This window comes from Poeciliopsis prolifica, unplaced genomic scaffold (assembly GCF_027474105.1).
Source record: "Poeciliopsis prolifica strain line A6 unplaced genomic scaffold, Auburn_PproV2 SCAFFOLD039, whole genome shotgun sequence".
Classification (NCBI taxonomy): domain Eukaryota; kingdom Metazoa; phylum Chordata; class Actinopteri; order Cyprinodontiformes; family Poeciliidae; genus Poeciliopsis; species Poeciliopsis prolifica.
Window position 1 is genome coordinate 2,268,760 of NW_026562414.1, and position 13,701 is coordinate 2,282,460.

The 13,701-nt window shown below is 37.7% G+C and overlaps 1 protein-coding gene across 1 annotated transcript in view; it reads left to right on the forward strand.

Annotated features, from left to right (window-relative positions):
• Positions 1-2,334: 2,334 nt before the first annotated feature.
• LOC129375257 (disks large-associated protein 2-like) overlaps positions 2,335-13,701 on the forward strand; it is a 90,887-nt gene continuing 79,520 nt past the window's right edge. The window contains exon 1 of the mRNA XM_055054215.1: positions 2,335-2,616. Within this exon, the coding sequence (XP_054910190.1) occupies positions 2,499-2,616 (118 nt within the window). The 5' untranslated portion in view covers positions 2,335-2,498. The remainder of the gene's footprint in view (positions 2,617-13,701) is intronic.

Consider the following 13,701-nt stretch of genomic DNA (forward strand, 5'->3'; position numbering starts at 1 on the left):
AATTTGAAACCAATCACATTTGAGAACATTTTTGTGTCATTCTTGGATAAATACCCGAGCGTCAAACTTGTGTATCTCTTTTTGAATTTACAGCCAATCACTTTAACATCAATGTAGTAAGAAGCTGCTGTAGGTCCCATGATTAAGGTTTATATGTAGACTTAAAAAAAATAAATAAATAAAACAAAAATAAAAAAATTGTCTTGTAGATTTACATTATATTTAAAAAAGAAAGTAAACCACATGGTTTCAAATCGATGTAGGCTTTAATGCATGTAGAAGAGTATAAACAAGATTTGCAAATCACATATGGCCAGAAAGTAAACTGATAAAAATTAATGGAGAAGGAAAATTATAGAATATTTAAATTGTTTCTTGTTTCTTTTATAGCTTGTTGAATTATTAATTTTATTATGTGTTGTTTTTTATTTTATTTTGTCTGCATTAGTTTAATGCATTACTGTACTTAGTAGTAACAAAATCTTGTCAAAGTTTTATTTTTCAGCACCACGGACAGAGAACTGCACATTAAATCATCTGTTACGCCCTCTTGTGTTTCTGTTTTTTAATTACAGGAGTCCCCAAAATTTAGTTAAGTAGAAATTGTAGAATCAGTTTTCTTATTGAAAGTTTAGAAACACTTTTCTAGTAATCCAACAAAACATTACTACAATTTAAACCGCATGGAACAATTTTATATACAATAAGATTCTAATGACTGTGCTGGTTGAATATGTTATTAAACCATTTTCTTAGGTTGTCAAAGTCCTGAAAAGAGGAACAGACTGATATGATGGAATATATGTGTCCTCTTAACCGCAAACATTCAACTGTGAGGAATCAAAAAAATGCATAATTCTTACTTTTTAAAAAGTATTTTAACGTTGTTTGTGTGTGTCAAAGCAGAACATATTTTAATAAACCCTTATGCAGAAGCAAGACTAGATCTTAAAGTATCTGCGCCACACTAATGAGACTAAAAGTCTCAGCCTGGCCATCCCTGTGAGTACTATCTTCCTCTGGCGCAGCCTGAGGTAACCCAAGCCTTGTGTTTATTTCGTGGTAATGCTGCTAATTAGGGATGATTCAGAATGTGAACCACTGAGTAAAAATCTCCTGATCTATGCAGCATGAATTCTCTGAATAAAGATATGCAACTGTTTTCAGCTCTGGGCTGCTTTAAGCTCTGCATCCGCATGATTCCTCAGTGACCTCAACACCTCCCTCCATTGTCTTCTCACTTTAAGCCCACTCACTTTCTATTATCATAAATTTGGTCACGAAGCTTCTTAAAATACAAATTTATTCTTCTACATAACTAAGAAACAAGGTAAGAGAAACAGAACTTGATGAATCTTAATCTCAGGGAATGTTATAGTTAAGAATATTAAATATGGTGAAGGCTGGCTGGTGAAATAAACAGATGAACACTTTAGTTGAATAAAGAAATATCTAAAAAAATCCTACTTCCTGCTTTTAATAGCGTTAGTGAATGAGAACAGAGGATTTTCTATATTCTTGGAGAACTTAAATTATTTACATACCAGTTGAGATGTCAACCCAAAAAAGCACCAAATACAAGTCCAACCATTACTAACAAGATGTTCCTGAATATGGAAACCTATTTTCACCACTGATGAAAAAAATCATAATTACTGTCTTATAATTAACTATGAGATAGTAACATAATTAATTGAGATTGTTTTTTTTTTCCAGAGTGGCAGAAATAGGCTTTCATTTACCTGCAGCTGAGATGCAAATGAATACTTCTTAAAAGGTACATATGCAATACAGGATAAAGTATTTCAGTCAGTTATATTTGACTGACATAAAAATAAGAATTAATAGCCATCAGTCTAAATTGAAGTCTGGACATAAATTAATGTATTCCCTTATGTCAAGTGTCTTATGTGTTTTTTAAAGGAACGATTCAGATGCAACTTAATTGTTTAGGTCAATCTAAGGAGGTAAGATTAAAAAAAGAAAATGGCACAATCTGAGAATAGTCTATTCTATTAACTCTGGAATTCAGTTTTATTTTCTTCAGCTATCTTTTCATACCTTGAACTCACTATTGCATTTTAAATCCAGTAGTTTCACTTTAAATCCTGAATATCGTGTATGTGCTTTTGCTTTTACATCAATTGCGCTATTATCAGAAAAAATACAAATAAAAAAGTCGTTACTGTCAAATTGTTCTTTTGCTTCAGGTGAGAACTTTGGTGTAACATTAAATCTGTTGACGGCGGATCAATACTTGGCCAGTATAGGCGCAAGACTTCTTAAAAATGGCGTCTGATGCAGGTTGCCCAGAGACCAGGAGCACAGCTCTTATTGACCAAAACAACATCAGTGTTTTGTAAGTCATCTCTCCAAGGCATGGAGTCTGCCGTTGCGTCGAGAGTTGCGTCGGACACGGAAGCGCACACCAACCGCCTTCATCATTTTCTCCATCATGGGAATGCACGGCCGCGCTGCCGCACCGCTCTCTAACCAACATGAATGTCTTTACGCGTTCCAGGGGACATGATCGCCGTTCGCTCGTTTATCGCCCGTTTACGATAGAAGAAGAAGAAGTGACCTTCTCTGAGGCGGAGGATGTCAGCTCTGAAAAAGGTAAGAAAAGACGGCGGAGTGTTTGTTTGTGCACGAACCGAGCTGGTGACGCGGGGCTTGTTTTTCTTCTTCTTATTGGCTTCAAATCCAGGTGCATCTGCACCTAGTAGTTGTTGTTTTTTTTTCTTTAATATTGACCATTTGATCCAAAGCAGCCACGCACACTTAAAGCCAACGTCTCAAGAAAGAGCCAGAAGTTCTGCAGAGCCAGAATGAGTCACTCAGTGACTGATTTTTCACTTTGTCGTTTATCAATCAATCGCACCGGAACATGAATGGTGTGTGGGTGAGGTGTTGGGAGCCTTGTCACTGTTTGGAGGAGGAGGGTTGGGGGTAGACGTTTCTCCAGTCCCTTTTATTTATTATTGCCCACATGTTCCCATTGTGTTGTTTCCCACCATTCAGTAAATCTCTGTGTGTATATGTGTGTGTGTGGTGACTCAGCTGTACTATATCTGTCATCCATCTTTTCATCTGTCACAGGTGTTACCATGGCTACTACAGACTCACTGCTGTCTTTTCTTTGAGAAGGACTCAGGTAAGCTGTGGGAAGGGTGACTCATTCACCTTTAATGGGGGCATGCTCACTTTAATAGACAGTTTATCTTTTTACATCTTGTAACTGGCTTGCCAGCAGCACTGATTTGCTGGAATGAGACATTAGGGGGGCATTAACACTGGTCAGAAGGAGAAGCTGTGGGAAAGCTGTCATTTCTTTTCTATTTTCACCAGGGGGGGACAGATTTTCTTGTAATTTTTTTTGGCAGTGCTTTTCATCAAAAGTTCTTCAGCCTTTTCAGAGGTCTCTCAAAGCCTTTCTTTGGGTTTTGGCAGCTGTTTTACTTAGTTTCACAGCAGGGCCTGTGCCGGCACATGTCATGCAGTGTTTGCCTAAAAATAAAGTGGATAGGGACAAAAACAAGACAAAGGAAGAAACATCGAATCAGATATGACACAGGACCTGAGAGATGCTTCAACCTTGGACTGATTCTGCTGTACCTTTGAACAAGTCTTCAAACCCTTTTAACTTTTTCACGTCATGTGGCGTTACAGCCAAACTTTATTGGATGCAATTTTGATTTTAAGACAAAGACCAACCCAGAATAACACATAACTGTTAAGGGGCAGGAAAGAGTACATATATTATTTATTTATTAATTTTTTGAGCATTTTTCTTTCTTTTTTAATAGTCATTAAATAAAAATCTGAAAGTGTGGTGTGCATAATTTCCAACCCTGGACCATAAGCTTTCAAAGGGACACAAGTACACATTTGGAAGAAGGAGCTCTGGTCAAATGAGGGGAAAAAAATCTTTTGGCCATATTTACAGTGCACAACCTCAAGTTTTGTTGAATACATGTAAAATTTAATCTTTATATAAATCAATATACAAATTCACCAAATTGCATATCTTGTGCATCTGCTACACATTTTCTTTCTAGTTCTGCCAACTTGCTGTGAAATTGTTCAGCACAAACTTTGATCTCAAAATACATCGCAAATCAAAAGTAAGCAGATGCTCATAGTGATGATAAATTGTTGCTCGTTTCTATGAAACATCTCTGTTACACTCCACCAAAACCAGCTTCAGACTAAGACTCTCACAGTGATTAAAGAAAGTTAGCAAATGTGAGATGGTGGTGAAGTTGTGTGTAAAGCAGAAAAATGTTGCTAGTCATTAATTAGTTAAACTCTGCGTGACTCCTTCTCTCAGCAGAGGTAACAGCTCAGAGAAATATCGGAGTAAAAAACAACTACAGGGGTCTGCTGGCTTTCTCCTGGCATTTTTGGGGTATTGATGTTGACTAAATGCCGCTTCATGGAAACACTGAGCTCAGATAGCGTCACTGCCCCCTTGATGCTTTTGAAGCCAAAGGCCAAGATGAAATCACCAAATATGGATCTAATTTATTCATTCGCCTTGAAATGATGTTTCCTCTACGTGGCACACAAATGAAGGACGCGGTACTCTATGTTTTCCTCATGGAGCCAAGTTCTTTTAATTAGAGATGTAATGATCCAAGACTTGTGGCAGATTTTCAGTCTTATTTTTTGCAAAGCTCTGACCTGCCTGTGTTAATTTCTCATTTGTCTTTAAGAAAATACAATTAATCAGTGTTCAATGTGTTTCTTTCCAGCCTGCCTGCTCTGAACGGTAATTAATCATTTATGTATAGAAGACGAGGCAACCTCACACTTTCGGAGTCAGAAAGCAGTTGCTGTAAAACTGCTTCTAACACACAGCTATCATGGAGTCCACAATTTATGTTAGCGATTGAAACAAATATTGAGATTAGCTTCACTAAAATTGTAATCTTTGTGTTTATTCTAAAACAATATAGGATAAGTCTGAGATTTCCAAAAGATTGCTAACATTTCTACATGGTGTAGAAATGAAATAACCAGCACTGTTTACTAGTTCGAAAAAACATTTGATTATTCTTAGAAAATTTCTTTGGCCAGAAAGTGTTAGTTTTTCAAGTTTTATAAAAAAACGTAGCAATTCATAAGACATTCATAGCAATTTAAATGTAGTTTCTTTCTGAAACTACTCTTGTTCATTAAACAACTTAAGTCTGACTAAAAATCATTTATGAAAATTAAATCAGTAAATTAAGTTGTGCCACTCATATATAAATTAGCCTCCTTTATTTACACAGAGTTGTATCCGAGGTTATGATTCATGTAACTGGGCAAATACATTTTGCAATTGCGACATTGTACATCTTGCACAGATATTGCAATGATGGAGTCACGGTAAGATACAAGATTTAGACAGAAAAGGCTTTCAAGGTCCTTCAGAAAGACTGAAGAAATGTTGGTGGAGAGCGATTTGAAAGATCACATTGATCAATGACTATCCAATAATCTAACATAGATCAGATTTGGCTTGTTTTCTTAAGGTAGTAGCTGTCTTTCTTTTCTTTCCTTTTAATGTTGATTTTGCATGTCTCTAAATGACATTGTTTTTGCTGTTCAGTATTAAAATGTCCTGCTTCCACTCGGATGTCAGGTCTAACAGCATTTGTTGGGCTTGGAGTAACGTGATAATCACATTGTGTAGATGTCCTTTTTTGTTTTACAAATGAGCTGACAGTGGAGATTCAGCCCACCTACCCACAGAGATTATCTGGGAGTTAATCATGTGTAGTGTCCCACTGTGTCTTTACAGCCTTTGTCAGCAGGAAAACTTTTGCTGAAGGGAGAATAGATAGTGGAACGTCATTTCTTATTTGATGTGCACAACGTAAAGAATCGCTAAGGGTTTAATCGGCTTCATCAGCCACACGCAGAAGCTGCTCTTGATCATATCTTAGTCATCATTTTCTCAAGGTTGGAGAAGAATGTTAACGACTATGTGAAGCAGATAGTTTTAAGGAATATAAACCACAAATTGCATGCGGCAGATCCTGAATTTTTTTTAATTATTTTTGTTTGAGATGGAGTTTACAGTTCATAGATGAGGATCTTAAGAAATTGAAATCTCTGGGAAGGGTTTAAAAAATAAAAATAAAACAGGATAGCACCACTAGATGGGACTGTTTCATAACTCACATGCCTTGATCTTTCTAGTGATTCTCCAAACCTGACCGGTTTTACAACAGGCTGTGAATTGCTTTAGAGGGGAAAACCTGGTAGGAATTACTTTTTTCTGCTCAATACTTTTAGCACCCAACTTTTCAGCTGGAATACTGAATAGTCTTTAGGTTTTTATGCAAATGAATAAGACCCAGGTTTGAAAGGAATTATTTAATTGTTCCATATATTTCTACAGATATGTTATCTTTTATGTTCTGAGGAATTGGTGGATTGATAATGAACACAACTTTGATTTTACAACACTGAAAATTCAACAAAGAAGTTTGAAGTTTCTAGGTTAGTGCTGACCATTCTTTTTGGCTGCATTGAGTTTTTGAACTAGAAATGATTGTTTATGGGCTGCAGAGTGGCTTAGTTGCTAGCACTGTTGCTTTACAGCAAGGCAGAAAGGGTCTGGGTTTGAATCCTATTTTGGGGTCTTTCTGCATGGAGTTTGTCATTCATCGTGCCATCCAATGGACCAGTAACATCTGAAGTGAAACAGATCAATAATATGTTGCTAGCACTACATCGCTTGACTGTTGGTATTTTGCTCTTAGGTTGAAAAACCTCACATTGACTCCTATAATTCTTTTCATGATGAATAGCTACATTTTTAAAAATATTACCAGAAAATATTTGGCTTGTTTGTGTGCGATGCTGCAAATCTCAGTCAAGTTCAAGTTGTTCACTTTAAAACCAGTAGCTCTTTTATATTTAACTGGATGAAACCAGTTAAATGTTAAATTCAGTCAATTTATATTTAGCTTCAGCTTTGGTGGGTTTTGGTTGCTTCATACCACTCCAGCTGGTTACCATTCATCTGATGGTGCAAAGGCAGATTGGGATAAAAATCAATCCTATTGAAAATGTATAGACTATGCTTAAAATTAGTCTGCATACCAACTAATTTTAACAAGCTTGAAAATTGTTTAACTATTTATCTTAAATTCTAAAAACATACAATAAATTCAATGTTTTCACAACACATACCAAAAAAACAATGTAACCATTCATTTACTGTCAGTTTAAGGAAGCAAAGTACAGAAAACCACTATCACAGCTCCCACAGCTCCCAGAGATCTTGGACACTCATCTATCTGCTCTGCTAATCGTTTATATCTGTATCATCTGTTGCTCACAGATCATTCTCATCTTAAGCAGAGAAGTATTCTCCCACTGAACTTGCGCTGCTCAGAATACAAATGCTGCTCACATTAGATTCTAAAATCAATAGGATCCTTTCCCAATCTGTATTAATTCCTTTCTCAGATTGTCTCTCAACCTTTGAAGCTCTGCTTTCACTGCAGAATGAAGAGGATGTTGAAGAAGAAAGGACGTGAGGGGAATCTGAGGGCATTTAAAGTTTGAGATCAAGTGTTCTGCTTGATGGGTGAAATGTGTGGTTCTAGTTTGGATAAAATAAATCCCCAGTCTTTTAACTGCCCGCTGTTGCGTTGAGCTTAGAAGTGCTGCACTGAAAGGGAACCACTGATTTTGGCTTTCTGGTCGGTCCTGATGAATTTTCTCAATGGACTGTGTGCCATTTAAACACCTGGAGGTGGAACACAAAACACGCCAGATCTCTGTGATGCAATCTGGGTGCTTACAAGAGCACGTAAAAAAGGGCTTTTTTTCCCCTTCCCAGAAAATGATGTCATTGCAGTGAGTGGGTTAGGTTTGGGGAGCCTTCATGTCATAATTAAAAGCGGAACATACATGAACACATGCAACGTTCTTAGAGCTTGGAAACAGACCTGAAATATGAGCATTTCTGTGCTACTGCAGCCTCTGTGAGGAGGAGATTGTAAAGCAAACGCATGAAAATTGAGAAATGCAGATACAAGGAGGAAGCATGAGTGTGCATGCTGATTGGGATGAGAGTGCGTGGAGCCGCTGAGCTGCAGAACTTCCGAATCCATTAGATGGGAAAGTCCACGTCCTGGCTTTGTGATGATCCGTGGGAGCAACATGCAACTCGCGCCGCTGCCTCGCACTGCTGCAGTGGAGGAGTAAATGCAGAGCCCGACACTGCTCCAGGTGATCCACAGCAGCCCAGCAGACTGCTCCCTCCTCAGCCTTCCCTCTCCTCTTCTTCCTCCTTCTCCTTCTTTACCTCCACCTCCTCCTCCTCCACCTTTTCCTTCTCCTCTTCCTCCTCCTCCTATGTCAGCACTCATTTTTTTCTGTGGGCTTTGGAAAAGATAAGAAAGGAACAGGAAAAAAACCACAGAGGAGAAATCCTGCTTTCCCCCACTGTTCTCAAATGAGACACACCTCTGCTGCTATCAGCCGCTTCTCTGTCATCGTGTGAAGACGCGCCGCATATGTGCTCCAATGTCTCTGGAACATAGAGCTGCTGCAAGGTAGGAAGACTCAGATTGATCCAGGGAAACACTCAAACACTTCTGTTCTCTGGTTTCTCTTTCTAAAAGAAGATGTACATCTGTTTCAGTCTTGCATGAATTTGAATTTAACAGGTAGAAGACAAGTTGCCATAGCAGATTAGGTAACCGGTATCCTTTGCGATCGATGGGAATCACAGAAAGCTGTCAGAGGCACATAGATTTGTCTCTACTTTTAGGGGGAAAATCAGCTTTTTTTCTCCCCCCCATCGTTCGGAGGGATTTACAAGTGTTGTGTATTTGTGAATGTAGGCGTGTGAAACAGAATCAAGCAGAATGAGAGGAATTCATCCAGGCTTGGAGATTGAAAAAACAGATTTTTTTTTTATCTTGACAGAGTAGCCAGAAAGCTTCCCATCCTACAAGTGGATGGAATGGTTGCCTTCAAATTACCGGACACTGTGTCTTCTTTTGTTGTTATGTAATCGTTTCTATGAATTCAGTTTGGCTCAATGAAGGAAGAAAAAAAAAAAGCTGGTCAATTTTTATTTATGCATGCAGTTGTAAGGCTGAGAAATGTAAGATTCACAGTGGGAAGAGATAAGAAAAGCAGAGTGATGGGAGGGTGCAGAACAACTTATTCCAACGCTCTTTGATTTGCAGAAACCTACCAGGGCAAAAGCTGCAAGCATTTCAATCACACACCGGGTCTGACTGTATGTACTCTCAAGCTGTAAGTGACTCTAATGAGGGGTTTCTTACCTTCATCCTCCAAACACGCACTCCTTATAATGATATAATTAGACATAAAGACCGGCGAGTGCTGCAGCGATTTCCACATCTTGCCTTTCTGCTGTTTGTTTGGACGAAATGACTGAAATTGCTCAGGTTGAGCAGAGAATGAAGAACTTGCGTTTACGGTTGAACTCACTGTCCCTGGCTGAAACTCCAACCTACAGCTGTATGACGTGATCATACAGCTGTGCAGACTGAATCGGGCTTGCTCTTCCTGTGCAGCAAGGTGTCTGCCTGGTCGTTTGTCATGCGAGGCATTGGGATGCAGGGGAGGATCTCAAAGGAGCAGAGTCGCAGCTCTTCATGGCTCCCTGGCGGCTTTTTCTGTCTTTGATTCTCCAGCAGATACGCCACTGTTCTGAAATGCTTCACTTAGCTGGAATGAGAGAGGGAAGCTCAGTCGGCAGCCTTGTGAGGGTACAGCCTACATTACCACAGGAAAAGTGTTTCCTTTTTTTTTTTTTTTGTCATTGATATGACTGGCTGATTTCTATGGACAGATGTGATTGTGAAAAGGATATTTTGACACCTGATCTGTCCAAGGTGTCTCCCACTGCTTGTTCATTGACTGCTGGAGGTCCCCCTCCTCCATCTTCACAACCCTGAGCAGATATAGCAAGTAAATGGCCAGATGAATGATGGGAATGCACCTCTTTAACTTCAGATTTCTTTTTGACTTTATCAGTATTTGAGCAAATTGAAAATAAGTTTCTTATATTTGGATGCAAAATGCAGAAAAAGTTACTTTTTTCTGATTGCAACATTGGCATACTACCAGGCAAAATTTGTATTAAAAAAAACAAGCTAACCAAGCCTAACTAAACTGGTTAGACAATCTAGATCCTCCATCACAACTTTACGTTTCTGTCTTGCATTTCTATGAAGATTCCAAGCTTTAAATTGTTCTTCACATATCTTACAAAGGATCTCAAACTAGGTTGGACATTCCATAATATAATCATTCCCATTTAGATATGCTCCACTCCTGTAAAGGTGCTATGCGAATGTTGCAGCAGTAACCAATTATCTCATGCTGCTTTATGCAAACGCTCAGTCTGCATAAAGCAAACACTATTTTAAAAAATTGCTATTTAAATTTTTTAAAATAGTAAACAGGGGTTGTTTTCAAGTGTATTCAGGTTGTAGTTATTTAACCCGCAATAGTTTTCAACAAAATGCATTGGTGGATTCTGTAAATTTTATGGCCTCTCTCTTCTGTCTGCCCTTATGCAAGTTTCCTGTATGTATGATGGCAGCAAATGAAATACAAACAAAATGATTTAAATTTAGCATGGGGGTGGCTAAAGGTTTTTCCAAAGAAGGGCTTAATAATTAGAAATTGCCCATGGAAATTTCAATCATAAAAGTCACTTAATATGATCAGTTCTACAGCGGGTCTTAAACAACGCATGATGAGATGTAATTTGCAGGTTATGTAAAAACCAAAAAATATGGACATGCTTTATTCAGCTTAATTCTCTCCAGATCTTTACTACATGAGAAAAAAATTTATGAAAAATACAGAAAATAATGAAACATATTTTTCAGAAAATGGAAAACACATTAGTGCGGTTGTTTCATGCTCAAACTGGGCATGTGTGGGTTTTCTCAGGGTACTTCAGCTTCCTCCCACAGTGTAAAAAACATGCAATTTAGGTTATCTGGAGACACTAAAATACCCTTAGGACTGAGTGCATGCCTGGAGCGTCCATTTTCACACCACAGTTTCATTTGGTTTTAGTCCAAGTTTGGTCAGCAGTGGTCATTCTACCTTGAGTTAACTAAACTGTCTGACATGTTAGTCAACTGAAATACAAAGCTACATGAGACTATCTGCTTTCATAATAAAAGCTATTTGAAACTGAATTAATGTTTCACTTTGCAAGATGCACAAAGATATTAATGGTTTCTATTTGAAACCATCCAACCATTGTCTATACCCTACAGACAACCATGCATGCACAGCAAGAACATTCAAACTCTGTGCAGAAAACCCACAAATTGGAATTAAAGCCTAGGACCTTTTTACTGAAAGGCAACAGTTCAACTAACTGCTCCACTGTGCAGCCCTTCATTTGAACCCACTTCATTCAATTAGACTTTTCATTAGACTCGAATATAAAAAACCCTAAACAGAATTTATGCAAAAAGTGCACATGGTGCACATCACCTATTGTGCCTTTTCATACGAGAAAGATGAAAACAGATGAGATTTCCATCCATCCATCCATTTTCTGTACACCGTTGTCCCTTGCAGGACAACACAGAGACAGACAGGACAAACAACCATGTGATCAGATTTCCTCTCTTTCATATTTTTTTTGTCTAGTTTTTATTTGTAGACAAAAATGTCAGTTATTCTGCAATGGTTTTAGTTAGCCTACTTTGATGGACTGGCAACCTGAACAGAGTGAACCCATAGGCTGCTGGAGACAGTCACCAGACCAATATGTAAGAATTACGCAGAAATAAAAAATGCTTAGGTCTTGAAGGGGTTATCAAATTCCATTAAAATCTTCCATTGAGTGCTATTAATAGCTAACTTGGATGTTGAGTTGACAGCATGCTGTGGATTTCTACCATGACTCTTGATATTTTGTTCATACCCACACACTTAGTTAAGAGTGTAAATGTAAGCTCTCTAAAACTGCATGTCATTTCTTGCTAATTTATAGCTATCACAGTTTCATTGCATGACACCATTAACATAATTCAAAACATAAACGTTTAAGATGATCTTACCTTTTTTTTCTTCTTTTCAAAACAAAGGGTGTAAATTATTCCTACTATTATTAAAGTAATATATTGAAAAAATTGGTAATATTTTTAATGTTGATGGTATTTAATCACTTTCTGAATTTTTATGTCTGGACTTAAAGCTGCTATTTAACAGCTACAAATGTAGTAATAGTAGAAGTAGTTATTTTTAAGTGCTTACTGCACAAAATATAATAAATTTTATTGATCTTCTTTTTCCATAACTGGCTGATGTGAATTAGTTAATGAGCCTGGCTGCTCAAGTAGACACTGCTTAAAGTATTCCCTGCTTGTAAGATTCCTGGTCTTTGGGACTGAAAATATTTCCAAAGGAATGCATTTCTTGTATAATTGAGGGAAAACCAAATTTGCGTCCCTTCACTGATAGGCAATGTGCAGCAACAGATGGGGTAGAAGCTCGCTTTGTACTCTGTTCTCCATACAGGCAGAGATATCGTTCAGCACTTTTTCTGACATCTAATTACAAGAAAGTATGGTGGAAAGTTTATGCAGTTCAGAAACGATATCTGCTTAAACCAACCAAAGACTAGTTTCTTGTGCGTTCCCTCCCTCTGGAAGCAGGTCTTCTGTCTCCAGGCTGAATAAATGTTTGCAATCTTTTTAGTTTTGTCTCCAAACAATGACACTAAGGTTTAAATATATTTTTGCTGTTTATTTCCAAAGAGTCCCTTTCATGGCCAGATGTTACTTTGCACTTTTTAGATTATAACTTTTGTGATCTACTCATATATAAAGCAGTCACCAACACAAGCCATTTTCTAAGCTAAACTACCCTGTAGCTTGTTGATAGTAGAATTGCTTCCTTGCTTTCTCTTTCTCCAGTAACACATTTTATCTGAACACTTTCTTTGTCCACTGCACTTCAGTAAAATGTTGGTGTTAAGAGGTAGAATTACATATTGTAATTCGGAACATTTTGCCTCTTGTAACTGTCTGTTTTGGCGACTTACCTTAAAAAGTTAGATTCTGACTCACTAATTTAAAATAAGACATAATTTGCTATTTTTTGAAAATAACTAAATCAGAGTTTGACCTTATAAACAGTACCAAAAGTTTGCAAATGTCATTGTTGCTGTTTAAATCTTTTCTTCGTGAATTAGCAAAGATGTGTTTATGAAATGGCTAATCTGGTTCTGTTCCCCATTTGTCTACTTATGGCGTATGATTTGTTTTAGGATTAAGCCGCGCTGCCTGACTATTAATTGAATCTTTGCTTTTCTGCTGAGGTTTGGAGGTCAGGAAGAAAGAATTAACTTCCTGTTATCTAACAGGCTGATTCATTACCTTGTGCAGAGCAGGACAATTCATAAAAATGCAAGATAATTCTGCTAAGCTGTCGAATACTGGTGACCACACACTTATTTTAAACTCGGCTTTTATGTTGTCTGACTCCTCTGGGTGCACCCGATCTGGAGATACATTGAAAGTAAAACAGATATCCGGGCCCAGTTCTTCTTTATGTTCTGTTGAGTAAAGCTGATGTTTTCTAGTTTGTGCAATTTCCTCTTTGCAGCTTGGTCCAATGTAGTCTGAAGTATCTACAGATGGCATTGATTCCAATCCACACGAATAAATCAGTTAAATTGTG